At 48.3% G+C, this 20,331-nt stretch overlaps 1 protein-coding gene across 1 annotated transcript in view; it reads left to right on the top strand.

Annotated features, from left to right (window-relative positions):
• Positions 1-20,331, top strand: part of SHANK2 (SH3 and multiple ankyrin repeat domains 2) — a 698,541-nt gene that overhangs the window by 81,025 nt on the left and 597,185 nt on the right. The window contains exons 4-6 of the mRNA XM_069066555.1: positions 10,530-10,733; positions 12,700-12,771; positions 14,933-15,041. Coding sequence (XP_068922656.1) covers positions 10,530-10,733; positions 12,700-12,771; positions 14,933-15,041 — 385 coding nt within the window. The remainder of the gene's footprint in view (positions 1-10,529; positions 10,734-12,699; positions 12,772-14,932; positions 15,042-20,331) is intronic.

Genomic DNA, 20,331 nt, shown 5'->3' with positions numbered 1-20,331 from the left:
AACCCTGTCAGGTGAGAGGAAAGTCACCTCCTTGCTCCCAATGGACCACGGTTGTTCATTTCATCGAATAGGAATCCAGACCTCATTTAGTGCTGTTTTCATTTACATTGTGGTGGGCATTATGTCTGTTCTATTCAGCTGACTTCAATGAAGCTAAATTAAAAACCTATTATGTGTCAGGCACCATAACCAAACCAGAAAACCTGTCCCAGCCCTCAAGTGGCTTATGTTCTCCTGGGGTGGACAGGGGGATGCTGTGTGCCCAGAGATAAAAACAAAATCTATGCAAAGTGTCTTCATGAGAGGGAGAGTGCTAATAAGTGTGGGGGGAGAGGTTAAGTCAGGAACAGCCTCATGTAGGTGGCCCCCCAAAGCTAAGGATTCTGTAGGGCTGTGTGTAGCAGCAAGCACCCCAAGGGTCCTCAGGGTTTGCAGCTACCACAGGTTCTTGGATCTGCTTTGTTAAAGGAAAGCAACTCAAAATGGGTTAACAAGCTTACTTTAATCAGTCAGACATATATGGTTTACCTTGTTCAGGAGAAAAGTCAGCACCCCGAACTTCAAAGCATACAGGCATAATTATCAAGACAGAAACATCAAGTAGACAGATTTCCAAACTGTCCAACCATTACATCCATACCCAGTCAACATCTGGGTTTCCACATTCTGGGTTTTTCAAAGCCGGGGAACTCTCAACAACGGCTTCCCAGAATTCAGATCAAATCACAGAACACTTCTCAAAGTGAGTCCCAAAACAAAGCTACACATCAGGGCTTATATAGCCTTCTCCTGGCTCAGAGAATGTAACAACCTTATTGACTCACTGGCCAATCAAGAAGTATCTACAGAAAAACAAGCCTCCCCCACCCCAGGCTTCAGGTGCACATTAGCCTAGGGGCAGGGAAGATCTTTAAAATTTACATTCTTATTACACTGTGGAGTAAGGAGATCACACTCCTGCCTGAGGAGGGGATTTGTGCAAAGATATGGAGGTGGTAGATACAGTGTTGTATGTAGGGAATGGCCACATGGTGATGGATGATGGATCGCAACTTGGGGTGTCTCCTAGGTCAGGACTCCCTCTCCTGGCACAGATTTCAGCTAATGATAATAGCTTCCCCAGTTCTGTGTCCAGGGCTCCAACTCAGGGATAAGTGAAAATAGTCACAGTAATAAGGATGCCAAAAATAGCTAACATTTATGTAGCACCTACTATGCGCTGAGCACATTTTACAAGTATTATCTCATTTGCTCCTGACTATAACCCTGGGAGGCAGATGAGGACACTGAGGCAGAGAAGTGTCAGAGGCTTCCTTTGACCCCCAGCCTTTCTGACTCCAGGCCCTGCACTCTCTGGCACTCCCGGAAGCCTACACATGCTCTCTTAGCCTGCTTGTCTGTGCTTCGCCATCAGTTCAAACAAATTTGCCCCAATTTCTCAGAATTCATCACAGCAAAGTAGCATATTCCTTTGACAAGGTTGGTTCAGCCATGTCCTAATCAGTGGGCAGCTCCTTTATTTCCAGTGCTCTGTGACCACACAAAAATAAAGGTCAACGTTGCTGTTCCGGTCTTTTGTTTCCTATCAGGTCCTTTCCCTTTGTCTTCGGTCCCTCGGCTAGGCTTGTGTTCAGGCCAGGGCAAGTGAGCAGTTGCTCACTTTCTCTTGGAGAGTTCCACGTGGTTTTCCAGAAGGGCTGGACCGAGTTGGGGCTCTGCATGCTGGTCTCATGGGCCCAGCTTCCGGTTGCTGCTTTTTAAAAGCACGATTGTAGGTGACTCATGAAATGATTTTGCCATGGGATCTCTTTCCTCAGAGAAATACTTGCACCCCCATCGAGCCTTAGCCCACTCCACTGCCCGGCAGTGCCTGGGTGGGCTGGTGTGCTCTAACACCTCCAAAAGTTCTGGTTCTACTCCGCTGACAGTGTTTTGGAGATAAAATGTTGCCAGTCACTTACCCTGGGTCAGGCTGCTTTATCTCTAACATCTTCTCAGCTCCCTGTGGTGACATAGCAGAGGGCAGACTTTGGATCCAAACAGCCCGATGCCGACTGGCATTATGCCCTCTCTTGGTTCCCAGCCTAATGGATTCTCATGCTTGGAGGCAGCATCATGGTTTAGGGCAGAGAGTTAGGGACTAGGAGGCAGGCAGACTTGGGTGCACATCTACTGACCTCTCCTAGACTCTGTTTCCTCATCTATAAAATGGGCGTGATCACAGGACCAACCTCTCAAGGGTTGTTGTGAGCTTCCCATGAGATAACGTGTAAGATGCCTTGGAAGCCTGTACTATTACTGTCTGAGGCAGAGTTCTACAACTTGACTCACATACCCTAAGAGCCTTTAGACAGTAGTTTTTGACTGAGGTTGTTCTGTCCCTTAATTGAATTGTGTTATCTGATTTTGATGTTTTGGGACAGTTTAGTGTAGTGGATGTCGAGCCGGTCTGGGACCCAGGACCACCTGCTCTCACATCCTGCTTCCATCTCACCCTTACTGTGTGATCCTGGGAAAGTCCTTCTTCCTTTTACTGCTCCAGCACCTAGTGCACCTGAAAACAGCAGAGAAGGCCCCTGCCCTGTGTCAGGAAGGGAGTTCTGAGCCCCAGGCCCCCTCCCTCGGCCTAGTTTGTGACTGAGCGTCAGTATGAGGAAGGTCTGGCTTGAGCCCTGCCTTTGTCATCTACTAGGCGGCTAAATTCTTCTGTGAATATAGGACTCAGTCAATCAAGAAACCTTTATTAAGAGCCTACTATGTGCCAGGCCCTGTTCTAAGCACTGTGCTGATGACTCGCATTTGCTCCCTTCTTTACTTTCAGCTTTCTCAGAGTAGGACCAGACGCCCACGTGCTGGCAGAGGATGACGGTGGGCAGACGGGGCCAAGGTGGTACCTTTGTAGGACGGCTGCCTTGGCCCCCATTCCTTTCTTTCCCTTTTGCCTCCCCTATTTTCTTCTGAACCATTTAAAAGGAATTTCTCATTAGTTTGGGATTAGCTCAAATTGTCATAAATACCCTGGCTGATTCCTTGTTTTAGCCTTTGGTTTGTGCCAATCACCACGTACAGTCACTGCAGGGAGTGTTCTTAGTGCGGGGGGGAGAGATGGGCAATGTCAGTTCCCCTTAGACTCAGTTGTCTTGGGTTGGAGTTCTGCAGGGTCCTCTGAGAATTCCCTGACCACTGAGACAGACAATGGGGGGTGGGAGGCCCCCGTTGTGGCTGTAACATCCCATGGCTTCTTGCTGGGGTCACTGTAGGTCTTGGAAGACCATCATGTTTTTGTAGTTTGGATTTTTTGCTCTGATCTGTGATTCTATTGTGTAGGGAACTCCCTGGGGAGGAAAGCCTCTCCACTGATGGCACCTGCTATAGAGCATTCTGAGCTTCAGTGACTTGCCTAGGGTCGCACAGTTAGTATAGGTCAGATTCTTTTGGGGGAGCATTCCTTAAAATTTCTGACATCTCGGTTTTCTCACCTTCAGAGTGGGAAACTGGAATTTTCATTCCCCACTGCCTTTTCTCCTCTTTGTTCTTCCATTCCTTGGGGTGTGCTGATCACCTTGGGGTGTGCTAATATATTTGTTGAAGGCGATATGAAGTGAGAATGAGGGATTTTTCCTTCCATATGTCATTCTTCCTCTGTCTTCTTTCCCTTCCCTTCTCTCTTATTCCTCTCCCTCTCCTTTTCCAATCCTCTAACCCTCTTCTTCCCCCTAGTCTCTCCCATTCTTTTCTCGTATCCCTCTCTCCTGCCCCCTCTTCTCTCTCCTTCCTCCATTCCCATTCTCCCTCCTTTCCCCCTCCCCTTCTTCATTCTCTGTCCCCTTCTCCTTTTTTCCCTCTGCCCCCTCATATTCTATCTCTGTCTCTGTTTGTCTCTCTGTCTCTATCTGTGTCTCTCTCTGTCTCTCTGTCTGTCTCTGTCTCTCTCTGTATCTCTCTCTGTCTCTCTCTCCTCTGTGAATCATGTCAGAATGCTGTTCATTCAGTGCCCTCCTTTGTTACCCACAAGGTTAATATTTTACAAGCTTCCAGCCTCTCTGTGGACCTGAGAGAACATTTCATTTGCTGTGCACCTGGTCTCATGCCTCACTTTGAGACCCTCCAGGCCCCACTGAGGGGGCACAGGGTCATGGGGGGAGAGTCAGCTTCTCTGGGGGCTGATGGTCCACAGCATCCCACACTGGAGTGAGGAATGTTGGCCCTCTCAAGGCCATGGAGTTCATGACAACCTATTGACAGACATTTCACTTCCTCCAAATCATCAATATTTATTGATATATTTTTAATAAAGCCCCAGGGTTGCTCTCTCATCACCTCTGTTACTCCATGGAGACTTCTGTGGGTCACTTTTCAAATCCTAGCTTTGATGCAAGTTTGAGCAGTGTCTGGATGCCTCAGTCTTCCCATCTGTAAGGTGGAGAAAACCTGACCAGTTACCCATAATGCTTTTCATGTAGTGATCCTGCCCCCAAGAAATGCATGGTGACGGAATGAGTGAGTGACCCAGTTAGCACCCTCTGGGGACATGAGGGTCATAGTTGGCCTCTGGAGTGATCCTACTAGTGAGGGGAGGTAGAAAAGTCGTGACTTTGTAGTGAGCAGAGACCTAGGTGTAAATACTGCCTCTGAGAACATTTCCTAGATTTGTGACTGTGGATGGGTCAGTTAACTTTTCTGAGTCTTAGTTCCTTCATCTGTAAAATGTGGGTAAGAAAGCTTATGGTACCTCCTTACATCCAAGTGTGGTTAGCAGACCCCAGTCATCATTGCTGATGAAGCCCTTAAAGCAAGTGCTGTTGACAGACAAGCTTCTGCCCTTTCTGATGGAATGAGTTTTATCCAGGGTAGTAGGATACTATTGAGTAATAATTTCAAAAATAGTTTAGGTGGCTATCCTAAAATAACCTGTTCTCATCTTTCAATGACATAATGGGCCCCCCCAGGGGTATATGACTCTTCAAGGAGTATCATGAAGAAGTAAGGAGGTGGTGGAAAGGGACCCAGATTTAGAGGCAGAGGGTCTGAGTTCAAATCCTGATTCTGCTGTTTACTTCCCTTGTGACTTTACGTCACTTGACCACCCTGGTTTCTTCTCCTGTAAAATGAGATAATTGAGATTATTTAGGACCAATTTGTTCCAGTCACAAACATTTTGAGAAAAAGTAGGAGAAGGTAGAAAAGCTCTCAGTTTTCAGGTAATGGATTCGATCTCAGTAAGAATTATTTTTGCATGAAAAAGGTATTTTATTTTAGTAAATCTGAGTGGAGTTTTGGCTTCTATTTCAGCCTTTATCTTTCAAATGAAGTTTTTTTTTTTAATCTGAAAACAAAAGAGTAGCCTCTCTCATTTCAACCCTATCTGATATCAGAGTATAAATGCTAAATTAAAAAAAATATATCTGAGTTCCTTAATTGCATTAATTATCCCAAATTGGATAAATCTTCTCTGTCAAGGTCACCCAGATATTCCTTTTATCCCTCTGAAAGACTCTGTACAAAGCTATTGTTTTAAACAAGTTTAGAGCCTCATTGTGCTGTCAGGGAAGCAGCAAGGATGGTCAGAGCTGGAAGAAACCATGGAGTCTGTGGTTTGACCCCTTTATTTTGCTCCTGAGAAAGGAGATGGAGGTCTAAAGAGGCCTCAGGGGAGGCGGCCGTCAGACCTGAGGCCGGAACCCTGTCCTTCAAAGAGCACCTGCTTCTGCCTCCAGAGGTCATCTTGACTGAGTGCCTTCAACACCGTCCCTGACAAGTGGGCATCCAGCCTCTGTTTGGAAACCCCAGCGATGGAGAGCTCACTGCCTCCCCAGGCACCTCGTTTCACCTCGGCACAGCCCAAATTCTTCGGAAGGTTTCCTCTATCTCAGTCCATTGACAAGCACCTACTATGTGCCTGGTACTGTCTATTCACTGCTCCTGGTTCTTCTGTCTTGGGACTAACAGAGTGAACCTCACCTCTCCATTGGGCAGCCCTTGAGATCATTAAAGGCGGTGCTTGTGCCCTTCTCTGAGTCTTCTCTTAATCAGGCTAACCACGCCTTGCTTCAGCCCCTTCTCCTATGATGTGCTCTCCAGGCCCTTCACTGTCCCTGATTGCCCTCCTCTGGACACTGCTCAGCTCATTTACCACAGTGTGGTGCAATGAATTATGCACAGTCCTCCAGGTGAAGTTAGAGGATGCCGAGGACAGTGTGATGATGACTCACTCCTTCTTCTGGCAGCCCGCTGGGGCGCTGTTGCCCTGGCCCCTCTTCTGGAGCTCAGGCTGCCCTTCTGAACACGCCAGACCCTGCATCCCTTCCACCTGAAGCCCTCTCTGGCCACAGGTTTCCCCGTCTGTTATTTGAGAAGTCGCCTTTTCGGAGTCCAGGTGACCACTTCTCCCTGTTAGATTTCCTTCCAGGTGGCCTCTTCATTCATAGCGGCCCTCTCTCATTTCAGGAGGATGAGCCTTCTTCATCCCCGCTCATCAAAACTTCTCCTTCTGGGATCATTCCAGGTGCCACCTCTTCCTTGAAGCCTTCTCTGATTACCCCTTTCCCTCGGATGAAAGGCTTCTTTCCTCTCTTGCATTTCTTTCAGAAGCCGCTCATCTGCGTCTTGCCTTCATGCTCCTCATCTCCTTGTTCTATCAGCCTCTTATTCTCGTCCTCATTAGAACGGAGGCTCCATGAAGACCAATAGCCCCATTTTGCTTCTTACACAGCCTCGAACACAGGGGCTTGTGCATGTTAGACAGAGGAGCCATACTTGTTCAACTAAATTCCTGAAGGAGAATTGGCTCAACATTCTGGCCAACTTTTGGAATCTTGCTTCAGCCCCACCATGTAAGTCTAGCCCCACCCCCCTTCTACCCCTCTGTCCCCCTCCCCACCCCACCCCACCCTGGTGGCATCTAGCAAACTGTAGCCTATGTCAGCTAAGCCCTTGTTAAAGTCATTGATAAAGAAAAAAAGAAAGAGGGGAAGGAAGGGAGGGAAGGAAGGAAAGAAGGAAGGAAGGAGGAAGGGAAGGAAGGGAAGGAAGGAAGGAAGAAAGGAAGGAAGAAGGAAGGAAGGAAGGAGGAAGGGAGGGAAGGAAGGAAGGAAGGAAGGAAGGAAGGAAGGAAGGAAGGAAGGAAGGAAGGAAGGAAGGAAGGAAGGAAGGAAGGGAGAAGGAAGGAGGGAGGGAAGGAAGGGAGGGAGGGAGGGAGGGAGGGAGGAAGAAAGGAAGGGAGAAGGAAGGAGGGAGGGAAGGAAGGAAGGAAGGAAGGGAGGGAGGGAGGAAGAAAGGAAGGGAGAAGGAAGGAGGGAGGGAAGGAAGGAGGGAGGGAAGGAAGGAAGGAAGGATGGAAGGAAGGGAGGGAGGGAGGGAGGGAGAAAGGGAAGGAATGAAGGAGGGAAGGGAGGAAGCAAAGGGAGGGAGGGAGGAAGAAAGGAAGGAAGGGAGGGGTGATGTAAATGCCAGCTATATCCCAGCCATTGTGCTAAGTGCTTTACAGTCATCTCACCTCACCCTTTACCACAACACTGGGAGGTAGGTGCTATTATTATAATCTCCATTTTATTGTTAAGTAAACTGAGGCAGGAAGAGGTTAAGTGACTGTTAAAGTAACACAGCTAGTAAGTATCTGGGACTGGATTTGAACTCAACACTTCTGGACTCCCCCCCCCCCCACCCCAACACTCTTCCCTGCATTGCCTAGCTGCCTAAAGGTCCTAAGAAAGCTTCCTGGACCCTCCCCCTAGAGACCAGCCCAGTGGTCCTGGTACTGTCTTTTTCCTTTTGGGCATGGCCATTGAAATGCTCCTGGCATGGCTGCATGCAGCTCTCTCCTAAGACCTCGTTCAGATGCTTTCTCTTCGAAGTTTTCCATCATTAGATGCTTGCAGATCATAGTCTGAGCAATCAGCATCCTTCCTCCACTTTGTTTGTCCTGTGTGAATTTCTAGGCCAGACTCCATTGTCAGGTTACTCAATGACTGTTTCTCCTCCCCGCCCCCCAGGAAACTGGAGTTAAGTGACTGCCCAAGGTCACACGCTAGTAAGTGTTGAGTGTCTAAGGACTGATTTGAGCTCAGGTCCTCCTGACCCCAGGGCTAGTGTTCTATTCACCTAGTGGCCCCTCACTGACTAAAGAACTGTCCATGAAATAAAGGATCTGGGTCTGAATCCTGGCTTGGCACCAACATCCTGGATTTTTGATTGTGACCTAATTTTTCTTCCCATTTCTTGGCCTCAGTTTCCACCTTTATAAAATGTGGGCAGTGGACTAGATGAATTCTCTCTGGTCCCTCCTAACTCTAAGTGAGCCTGAAATGGATTTCATAAAGTCAATCTGGAACAAAATCATAGAGACCAGCAGGGCTTGAATGATGAGGTATGAGAAGACATGTTCAGCCTGCCCCTTTGTGGAGGTGGGAGGGCCACACTTGCTGTACAATGCATGTGCTCATGGCCTTTTTTCATTTCTCCCCCAGGTGTGCTGACTTTCTATTTTCCTCTCTGAGCACACTGTGATATGGGCTGGCTCTCCGGAGAGGGAGGGAAAGGCGTATTCACTGTAGCTGTGGTCTCGTAAGAAAGAGAAACATGAGTAAAGAGTTTTGGCTCTAAAAGTCCTCAGGTGGCATGTGCTGAGGTCTCCTGGGGCTGGGGACAGAGTCCAGCAGACCTGACTTCCCAGCCGCGGACAGTCACTGAGGCACCAGGGGAATTTCCTCAGGCAACTCTGTAGGAGCAAAGCTGGAGGGTGGCTCTGGATGAGTGGAGGAAGTTACAGGTCCTCCCACATGCTTCATTAGCATGCTGGTGACATGAGCTCCTGGGGCAGGCATTGTTTCATTTCTGACTTTGTGTTCCCAGTGCCCAGTACACAGCAGGTGCTTCATAAACGGTTCTCAGTTGATTGTTTAATTGGGAACAACCCGAGGTTCCCACAGGCCGAAGTCAATCACTGTCAATTTAAAGAGTCAAGTTGTGGGGGAGTCTCAGAGCATTTCCCACCTTGCTACACTCTTCATCCTGCTAGACCCCATCAAGCCTGGCGCTCCCAGCTCATTGGTAGCCCCTGACCCTGGGGCCCCCTGTGCTGTCCCTCAGAGGAGAGGGGAGGGAGGAGAGTCCAGGCTGGCCGCCCGCCTCTGGACATCGCCTCTCCATGGGTTACCAGTGTGGTCCCTCGCCCCAGACTGTAAGCTTTTTGAGGGCAGGAGCTATCTTCTGCCCTTCTTGGTATCACCAGGGCTTACCTGGCACACAGTAGGCACTTAACAAAAGTTTACTGACCAACAGCAGGTGATCCACTAAGGGGTGAATATTTGGGCCGCATGCGTGGGCTGTCTGGTTGACCTTGGACAAATTACTTAACCTTTCTTGGGTTCACTTTCCTTATCTATCCAAGGCAAATAATCTTGAAGATCTAATAAAATGGAGGTTCTTATCATTGGGTTGATGTTTCAGTGAAGGGTCACCTAACTGAAGAGCTGGTGTGAGGAAGGAAATGTCCACAAAGATGAAAAGTCAGGATTCTTCACAGTTATCTCTCGCGTGGTCCCTCCAGAGGCAGGAGGGAAAGTCCACACCAGCGCCTGGTGTGAAATCAGGAGAAGATGAAAGGAAAGAGGACCTCTGCCTGGCGTGCCCCCGGGGCCTTTGTCCCGTGGTCTCAGCGTGGCTTTCTGGGGAATGAAGGCCACTTATCACAGACGGCTTGGTTTTGTGGCAGTGACACAGCTGGCGTGCAAGGGAGGGCTCCAGTCACATCTGCTGACCTTTCTCTTGAGAAGCAAGTGTGACCTTGGAGTCTGAAGATGCTTCTGCTGCTCAAGCGTGGGACGTACCCTGTGATAAGGGTTTTACAATTGTTATCTCTCCTCGGTCTTCCAGCAACTCAGGAAGATACGTCCTATCATCTTCCCCATTTTACAGTGGAGGCCACGAAGATGAGCAGTGGTTATAGGGCTTCTCTGGGTCATGCAGCAGGGAAGTGTCTGAGGCTAGATCTGAACTCGGGTCTTCCTGACCCCAGGCCCAGGACTGCAGCTGGATTTGGAATCATAGGACAAGGGGTTCTCTTCATGGATCGAATGATGTGCTGCAGGAAGGACGTTGAGAAATGGGAGGTGTCCAGGTGGTGAGGGAAGTTGTCTCCATATTAGGGGGTAGAATGAGTGAAGAAGGGAGTTCTTGGGGAAGCATCCTAAGGGCCGTCTTGTGGGAGGGGGAGGAGCCTTCACGTGCTGTACCCCAGGGAGCCGAACCAGGAACAGATGGCAGAGGGTATAGAGGCTTTATGTCCTAGAGAAGTCCCCAACATGAGCCCTGTCCAAAGCCAGCCCGGGTCTCCAACCGCCCCCAGGGATGGGCTCCCTCCCACTGGAGGGCTTCAGGAGGAGCCTGCATGGTCAGGCTTGTTGGGAATGTCACAGTGGGGACTCCTTCAGGCGTGAGTCGAACTCGAGGCTTCTGGTGCCCTTTCACATGACAGCACTAACCCTGAGAAGGTTCTGAGACATTGTTTTGTTTTGTTTTCCCCTTAACAGAAATGCATTCGATTTAATCCAGACGCTTCAGTGTGGGTGGCAAAGCAGCGGATTCTCTGCACGTTGAACCAAAGCCTCAAAGATGTCCTGAATTATGGGCTCTTCCAACCCGCCAGCAATGGGCGAGATGGCAAATTCCTGGATGAGGAGCGGCTTCTCAGGGAGTACCCCCAGCATGTGCCCAAAGGAATCCCTTCTCTGGAGGTATCCAGCCTGTAGGATCCCCCCGTGGAGTCCTGCGGACCCAGACTCGAGGCAGAGTGGGAGGACTATCCTAGCAGAAAAAGACCTTGTGTGGGACAGGCTGCCAGTCACAAAGTCCTGAGTTTGAATCCTTCCAGAGATACTTGTTATATTCCTTATCTATAAAACAGGGACAATAATAGAATTTCCCTGACTGGGTTTCTGTGAGAATAAATAAGACAATATATGCTGAGACACTTTAAAAGCACTAGCTAAAACTAGCCATTATATGATTAATCTCATTATTTGGGTTATTTGGATTTTCTTGATGTTTTCCAGATTTACCAGAGAAGGAACTTAGGGACAGAGGCTAGAGTAGAGCCTGGGCCCAGATTTCCCAATCACTTGAGAGTGCACAGCAGGGGAAGAGGCTTTTATCTCCCTTCTTGAATTTGGAGTTCTCTCTCTGCCCAACTTTATTGCCAGGGGATTCCACACCTCCATGAGTGGTTTGGTCGGTTGCCTGGTTCCTTCCACCTGCTACCCAAGGATACAAGTGGGGCCTCCTTCTCGGGGGGAGTAGCCAAAGTCACTTTGGTATGGTGGTTTATTAGTCCCACCTTTCAGCCCTCTCAGGAGAGCAGGCAGGACACAAGGCTGTGTCCACTACTTCAGGAAAATGCTTGTCCCTCCCCAAGAGCCTCCACACCAGCCCTCCCGCATTACATCCTGTATGATTCCTTGTTGTGATAAGAGACCCCTTCAGTATTCCCCATTGGAATGTGGATGAAATGTGTTTGTGTATACTGTTGTGATATGAGATGGGGAAATCGAAGAATGAGCCCTTGGGGGCCATCCACTCCCTCCCCCTAATCTGAGCAGGGGAAGCAGGGTGAAGATTAAGAAGCAGGCCCCTTGTGCCCTGAAACTTCCTGGGCACTGACTGAGCTGCCTCGAAACTTCCTGTTCTGCCAGAATAAACAAGGCATGAAAACCCTCCTAGGATTTTATTGCCCCAAACAGGATCCCTGCCGAGAGAGGAATTTGGGTTTGTTCTGAGTGACTCATTGTTGGGGGGAGGAAGGTACAAAGAATGGGATTGTCTTAGAGAGACCTTTGGGTTTCTTTGTATTGGGATTTTTAGGATCAGCTTCCCTCCCAGATGAGGCCAGTTACTTTAGAAGCAAAGCATGTTGGTCCAGTTTTAAGCCCCATGTTGGAGGTGTCAACAAACCTTCTGTCTTCCCCATGCTATGCTTGGGATACACGGAAAGTACTTGGAAGAGGGAAGGATTTTTCCCATCGAATTATTTCAAATGGAAAAACAAAAGAAAAGGCAAACCCAAAATGGCAGGCCATAGCCTTTTGAGAGACTCAGCCAGAGTGGAGAGCTAGCTGTAAGGCAGGAGGGGCTGCCCAATGAAGTGGCCAGCACACATGATCCTTACACTCTTCTGAATTTCATCAGTAATTAAGAAGGATGCTACATGGGAGGAAGGGCTCCATGTTGGGAAGAACATCTCCCATCAATAAAGAGCTTCTCAGAGCTTTCTCATGCGCCATGAATTGTGACCCAAATGATGGTCATGCTTGTGTGGGAGCTGTCAGGGAACCAAAGGAGAATCAAGGACCCATGGTCCTGTCCTGAGAGCCAGGGCTGGGGACAGGGGCAAGATTCTCAGACCAAGCTTGATCTCAGTTTTTGAGAGGAACAAAAAAGCAGAACTCCAAATGTTTTAGAGAAAATGATGACCAATGTGATTTTTGCCTCCAGGATATATGAGACCTTTGTGGAGAATCATTTGGAGTCTGACATTTTGGGGGTGCCCTGGAACAAGATTGATGTCTGGTCGTGTGCCCCCATGCCTCCTTTCTTTGGGTTTAGTGTGTGTGAGGGAAGGAGGGATGAAATCAGCTTTTTGTCTCCCCTTCCACACATGGCCTCTGGGTGAAATGCTGCTGTTTGGTCTGCTTTCTGTTTTCTCAGTTCCGATACAAAAGGCGAGTGTACAAGCAGGCAAATCTGGATGAGAAGCAGCTGGCCAAGCTCCATACCAAGGTGAGTTGGCTCCAATGATGGGGCCTCAGTGGACTTGGATCATCTCAGGGGGCATTCCCCCTAGCATCCATCCAGGAAGTAACAGACATTTGGCACCTACTGGGCTCCAGGACTGGGGTTGAGATAAAAAAACAAGACAAAAAAGAAAATTAGTCAGTGAGCTTTTATTAAATGCCTATTAGTGTCCCAGGCTCTGTGCTGAGTGCTGAGGCTACAAGACAGAAACATCAACAAGCATTTATTAAGTGCCTCCTATATATGCCAGGTGCTGTACCTTTCTCAGAGGAGCCTTTGAAGGCTTGAACTCTTCCCTCCCTCCCTCTCTCCCTCCCTCCCTTCCTTCCTTCCTTCCTTCCTTCCTTCCTTCCTTCCTTCCTTCCTTCCTTCCTTCCTTCCTTCCTTCCTTCCTATTTTTCTTGAGCAGAAGTTCTTTTGGGAATAGAGAGCACCTCCTTAACATTACCTTTGATGTCCTTTGTGATACAGCTTGGTGTACTGGATTTGGAGTTAGAAAACCCTGGGTTCAAATCCTACCTTAGGCCAGTTGTAGACAAATCATTTATCTCTTCTCTGTCTCATTTTCTTTTTCTTTTCTTTTTTTCTTCCCTTCCCTTCCCTTCCCTTCCCTTTCCCTTCCTTTCCCTTCCCTTCCCTTCCCTTCCCTTCCCTTCCCTTCCCTTCCCTTCCCTTCCCTTCCCTTTTCTTTTCTTTCTCCTTTCCATGTTGACTTCTCTGTTCCCTTCCTGGCCTGCTTCTCTGATGCTCTGATGGGGGGAAAGTCCATCAGACATCTGCTAAGCACCTGCTGTGTGCCTGTCCTTGTCCTTACTGCTAAGGATCGACAGGTGAAAGGTGGAGGTCACTGCCCTGGAGGAGCTGATAGCTGCAGAAGGAGGATCCTGCCAATGCCCAGATTAGTAAAAATAAGGGATCTGGAATGTGATAGACGACAGGAAGGAGGCAGGGGACTTCTGCAAAGTTGGAGGAGGAGAATACTTTCTGCAAGGGGAGGGTTGGAGAAAATGCCCCTCCTGAGCCTGGAAGAATGAGAAGGCTTTGAAAAGAGGCACGGCAGATCATGTGGACAAAGGTGTGGGGGAAGGAGATCTCTCAAGAAAGTCTGAGAATCAGTAAAGTTGCAATTTGATGTGGGCAGGGAAGGGAATAGGCATTTATTAAGGTCCTCAGACTATGCTAAAGTGCATTACAAATCTGATTTTGACCCTCAAAACCCCAGGAAATGGGTGCTATTATATCCCCATTGTATAGATGGAGAAACTGAGGCAGAGAGAAGTTATGTGCCTTGCTAAGGGTCACACAACTAGTGTCAGAGGCTAGATTTGAACTCAGGTCTTCCTAGCTCTGGCCCAGCATTCTGTCACCTTCACAGAAAAGCTGCCTGTAGTTGTGAATAAGGCATGAATGAGGACTTGTGTGAGAGAAGGCTGAAGAGGTGGATAGGCCTCAGCTTGCTTATGAAACTGTAGAGTGTATTGTGTTCTGTTCATGGTATCATGATGTATCGTGTCCCCCACATTCAGTGCGATTCCCTGCAGAGGAGGAATCTCACCTTAAACAAACTCCATGTCTCAGCCAATATGGTGCATAGGGCTCTGTCTACACTGGGTATAGGGCTCCATCTACACTGGGTCTGAAATGAATGTTTGCCAAGCTCCACACAGCACGTGGTGGCTGAATGAGGATCATCTCCCTGGAAATTGTTGAGACATGGCTTGTGACTTCCCGGTCTAGTGAGGAGCTGTGCGCACAGTAGGGAGTTTTATGATTGTGGAGATAGAGACCTCGAGGCCGCAGCCTTTCCAATGCCATGTTTGCTCTTCTTTTCCTCTGGCATTGGTGCCAGCCAGGGGATGTACAGACCGAGGCCTTCCTGAGGGCTTTAATGGGGAGGAGGGGGAGGGGGAGATGGCAGAATGGCGGGATGCTCAGACAGCTGTAGACTGATGATCAGACACCAGCGCTTCCAGGTTTGCAGCCTCTGCTGCTTTGTTCCATGCCCTGCTCTTGGTATTCAGAGTACCTGCCCTTTCCCTCCTAGAACGAAGAGACCAGAATAGGAAATGCTCATTGGGTGTCTTTCAGGGACTTCTTGAGTGCGTGTGATCCCCATGGAATGACTGTTCTCTTTCTGATTCTGCAGACAAACCTGAGGAAATGCATGGACCATATTCAGCATCATTCAGTAGAGAAAATCTCCAAGATGTTGGAGAGAGGCCTGGATCCCAACTTCCATGACACAGAAACAGGAGGTGAGCAGGAACAGGAAGGGTCCTCACCAGCGCTTGGCCACATTACGCCAAGAGTTCTGTTTCATCTCTGGCATGAAATATGCCTGTGGACACATGTGCCTGCATACAAGTATTCTGTGGTTAAAACCAACTCACCATACACCCCGTGACCCTCAGAATAAAAGTCACACACACATCTGCCTGAGCTTAAAGATCTTGAGAGAGAAGAAGCAGGGGACAACTCAGCCTACTTGGTGCCCCACCCCCATCTCTACCTCCTCTCTATCCCAGTAGAGTAAATTCCAACAGAGTGTAAGCTTTTCAAGGATAAAACCTGGCTATCTTGTTGGTATTTGTATCTCTAGCACTGAGCACAATGGCACCCTTTACTAAGGGCTTAGTTATTTCTCCCTCCATCCCTCCATCCCTCCGTCCATCAGTCCATCTGTTCCTCCATCCCTCCATCCATCTGTCCATCTATCCACCTGCCCACCCATCTCCCTACAGACTCTTCCTCCTCCTCTTCACTGCCAAGCTCACATAGAAGGGCACCTAGAATCTTTGCCTTCATTTCTTCCCTTCCCACTTGCTTCCCAGTCCCTTATACTTTGCCTGCCGATCTCACTATCAAAGGGAAACTGCTCTTCCTAAGCTTATTAAAAATGTCTTTATCACTAGATCCTTTGCTGTTTCTCTGTTGACCTTTCTTTCACATTGAATTTTCTTGGCCCAGCTCTTCTCCTGGATGCTCTCTCCCCCTTGGGCTTTTGTGGAACTCCTTTTCTCTTGGCTTTTCCACTTCTCTGCCAGCTTGGTTTTTGTTTTTGTTTTAGTGCCTTGGTCTGGGTCCCTATCTTCTAATTGTGGCTGTCCCCCAAGGTTCAATCTGGGATACTCCTCACTTCTCTTCCTATTCCTTCTCTTGCTGAGCCCATGGGTTTAATTCTTATCTCTAGGCAGATGATTCCTGGCCCTCTGCATCTATCCCTAGACTCTCTCTTGAGTACCAACCCCATTTTACCAATTGTCTGTTGTATTCAGGTCCCATACATGCCCCTAAGATATCTGAAAGTCAACATGTCTAAAACGCAGTGCACTGTTTCTCTCTAACCCGTCCCAAACTCAACCTCTCCACTTTCAAACTTTCCCATTTCTGTTGAGGGGCACCATCAACCTCCATCTTGGGGTCATCCAAGACCCTTTTCTCTTCTTCCCTCTGCATATCTAATGAGTTGCCAACTTTGGTTGAGTTTTACCTCCCTGATGGCTCTGGTCTCTTTTCCCTTCTCCCCACCCACAAAACCCCCAAACTCTAGGGTAGATTCTCATCTGAGGCTACTGCAGTAGCCTCCTACTTGGATGCCCTGCACTCCAGAGTCTCCCTTCTCCAGTCCTTCTCCACATGGTAGCCAAAGCAATCTTCCCAAAGGACTGGCCTGACCCCGTCCCTTTGATACTTGATGACCTTCCCTATTGCCTTTGGACCACGTGGAGATTCCTCTTATTAACAGACTCTTGATGCTGTTTTTCTAGACTTCCTGCTTCCATCCATGTCCCAAACGAACTGGCCCCTTTGCTGTTTCCCAGACTCCCTCTTTCCAGTCTCTCGTTCCCCATCCTTCCTCCTCATCTTCATTCCTCTTCAAATCTCCAGTTCTCTTTCAGGCTTGGCTCAGGAGCCATCTCCTGGGAGAAACTTCTCTGGCTAAATTAGGGTGCTCTCTCTCATCCTCTGATCATGTCACACAGGCCTGCCCATGAGGCAGTATTCCGTAGTGGTCAGAGAGCTGGCTTTATAGTCCAGAAGATCTGGTTCCAGTCATGTATTGACAGAGGCTCTTCTCCACAGCTGTAATGCTTTTCTTTCTTTAGGTAATGTTGAATTTCATTTCATTTTATATTTGCTTTTCAATGATCTCTCATTTGGGGGATATACAGGTCGTGTGACCCTAGGACCCCAGTATCCAAGAGGAGAGTGGGTTCCCCCTTCCATGATTCTTATCTACCCCCAAGGGATAAATTCTTACCCTCTCCACATCTGATTCCTGTGAAAGGTGAAATTCATTTGTGTTCAGTTACTAATAGTAAATTAGTGTTCAATTCTGCTGTCCTTTGTTATTTTCTGGCTTTGGAAATGTTCCAGTTGTAGGTCAGACATTCTTAAACAAAAATAAAGCACAAATCTCTTTTTTTATATTGCCTTCATTTCTGAATATTCCCTTTTCTTCCAAAAGCAAAGTAGGTGACTAATAAACATACATTCCCTTTCCTTCCATCCTATAAGCCATCCCTTGTAACAATTAAAAGAGACTGGGGCAAGTGGAAAAAGTTTAGCAAAACCCACCAATCGATCTACCAAAACTGACAGTGTGCATGCACGTTTTTGCCCCCATAACCTCCCATCTCAGCCAGGAAGGGAGGAAGTTTTCTTTTCTGGCTGCTTCCTAGGGTCAAGCTTTGTCAGTATAATGATGTGAACTTGAGATACATTCATTTTTTCCTTTTACATTGTTCTAGTCAATGTGTATATCACTTTCTGGGTTTTGCTTACTTCACTCTGTGTCTTGTCATGAAACTCTTCCTGCAATTCTCTGAATTCTTCATCAATATAGTAGGAGTCCTGAGATTTGAACTAGATTCTCGGACTCTAGACCCTCCATGCTAATTAAGCTGCATTAGCAGTCATTTTCATCTCCAGTTCCTTTTTTTTAAAATCTGGCTCCATCCACTCATCAATAATCCCATGTTCTAGGAATGGAGGGGAAGAACCATACATTAATTAAGCTCCTGCTGTGTGCCAGCCATTGTGATGGGTTGTGATTTCATCCCAGAAGGGATCTTCCACGTGCAGAAACTGCCTCCTCCCATGTCTCTCTGTGGCCTCACCCATAGCTTGTGTTCTTGCACAGTTGCCTGTAGGTCCAGAGTTTAGAAAACTCCCCGTGATGAACAATCATAGGTGACAGAGAGAACCCTCCTTTCCCTGACTCCACGACTGCCTTCCCTCCACCATGTCACCACATCTCCTCTTTTCATCGAAGTCTCTCAAGGGCCAGTGGAGACTGCCGGCTGACGAACTCTGAGAACCTTGTCCTCCTGTCTCGATCTCCTTTGCCTCCTGCACTTATTTTAGTGGAGATTCTATAGGTGGAGGGGCAGGTTTCATGGCACCAAAAGGGACCAGATCAGTTTCCCCAGGATAGCCTTGACTTGCAGTGACCATTGTGCTTGTCATAGAACACTATGGGCTCCTACAGAGCTGGCCAGCCCCATCCCCACCCCCACCCCCTGATTTACTCCAGTTTTTCATGAGCCATTGTCTAGTCCGCCTCTCTGCCTTTTATTTGTGAAGGCTGCATGCTGCTCCCTGAACCAGGCGTTCCTCTCTCTCTTCACCTTTGTGCGGGCTGTCCCACATGTCTGCAGTGCCCTTCCTCTTCTAGCTCCCTGAATCCCCAGCTCTCAAGGCTCAAACGCAAGGCTACTTCCTCTGGGCAGCCCTCTGACGTCATCTTGTGTATGCATGTTTGAGTCTATGTTCTAGGCACCTTTACAGCAGAATGTAGCCTCCCTGAGGGCAGGGACTATGTCGTCTTATGTTGTTTTTTTATCTCTGTTACCTTGCACAGTGCCTGGTATACAGTAAGCGCTTAATAAGTATTTGTTGGGGGGTGGCCGAGTGACGCAGTGAATAGAGCCCCAGCCCTGGAGTCAGGAGGACCTGAGTTCAAATCTGGCCTCAGACACTTAACACTTACGAGCTGTGTGACCTTGGGCAAGTCACTTAACCCCAATTGCTCCTGCAAAAAAAAATAAGTATTTGTTGGATTCAAGCATAGACCTGTAGTTTTACACTTGTCACACAACCACACCATATTCATGAGTGTATTCAGAAAGGGAAGGGATTTAGCGTTTATTTTTATAGTGCCTACTGTGTGCCAGGAGCCACAAATGTTCTCATTTAATCCTCACAACAGCCCTGCAAGGGAGGCGCTGCTTCTCTGCCACTTTGGCCTGGAGCCTGTCCCAGATCCCTGGTCCCTTGGTGGCCGGCTTGGGCTCATAACCCCTCCTTCCGGTTTTACCCTCCCCCTCCCCGATTCTGCTGCGTGGCAGCAGCCTTCTTCCAGCGCCTCTGACTGACGTCACGGGGACAGTCTGTATTTCGTAGGTGAAGCCAGGTGAGCCAAGGCAGGAGAAGAAACAGTTGATTTGAATGACAGCTGAGGAGATAATTAAACCCCAGAGATAGAAACTGTCAATAAGAAAACAAAAAAGTACAAACCAGTGTGGATGGAGAGGCCTGTCTGGTACCCGTTTGGGAAGCAGATTTCATGAAGTTAATCACAAACACCATTAGAAAACGCCTCTTTGCCCTGGGTGTCCCATGCCCAGCACGGATAGGAAAGAGCCAGGCCAGCTGGGAGAGTGCAGAGAGACTCTTGTGGGCCTTCCTTTCCCAGATTCACAGCAGAGCGAGCATCCCTTCCAATACCACGTCACTCACCAACTTCTCTTTCTCCCTGGGCCCGCAGACCACACATGGAAACGCGCTCCTGCCTACACGTGTGCAGGGACAACCTCAGCAGTGAGGCTTCACACTCGTATTCCTACTGATTCAGGGCAACTAAACCCTTTGGGTTCCCTTGTTTCCTTGACTCTTGGTAACAAGAAATGATGGATTTCACTCATGGCAGATGGATAGAATCTGGTTTCATTCCAGGAACTTTTAGCAAAAGCATAGATTCTTGTCAGAATTATTGGTCTTTATTTTGCTAGAAACATATTCATCAGGGCAGCAGGGGGGCCATTTACAGGAGGCCAGCTCAGGGACAGACCTGCCAAGACTCTCCATCTGCAGCTGACTTGGCAGCACAGACATTATTTTACACTAAAACTTGACGTCCTCCATGAAAACACTTTCCATTCCCATCACTGAAATGTGTTTGGATCCACTCTTAGGGGGCAGCTAGGTGGTTCAGTAGGTAGAGCCCTGGGCTTGGAGTCAGGAAGACTTATCTCCATGAGTGCAAATCCTCCTCAGACATGTATTAGTTGTGTGGCCCTGGGCAAGTCACTTAACCCCTCTCTGCTTCAGTCCCCTCACCTGTAAAAGGAGGGCATTGAACTTGATGGCTTCTAAGGCCTCTCTCAGCTCTAAATCTATGGTTCAGTGACCTACCTTTATAGGGTAGGAAAACGAATCCCAAGAGTTGGTTTATATAAAAGTGCTCTGACATGAAGATGTGGACACTGGTGAGCACAAACCCAGCAAGTGTCCTGCCAAGTGTGGACATTTGTGTATGGAGCA

Source organism: Petaurus breviceps, unplaced genomic scaffold, assembly GCF_028583685.1.
Source record: "Petaurus breviceps papuanus isolate PSGF00001 unplaced genomic scaffold, PetGlider_PUasm1.0 90721, whole genome shotgun sequence".
Lineage (NCBI taxonomy): Eukaryota > Metazoa > Chordata > Mammalia > Diprotodontia > Petauridae > Petaurus > Petaurus breviceps.
Note: the sequence above shows the minus strand (reverse complement) of the source record. Positions and strands in the feature narration are given on the sequence as shown.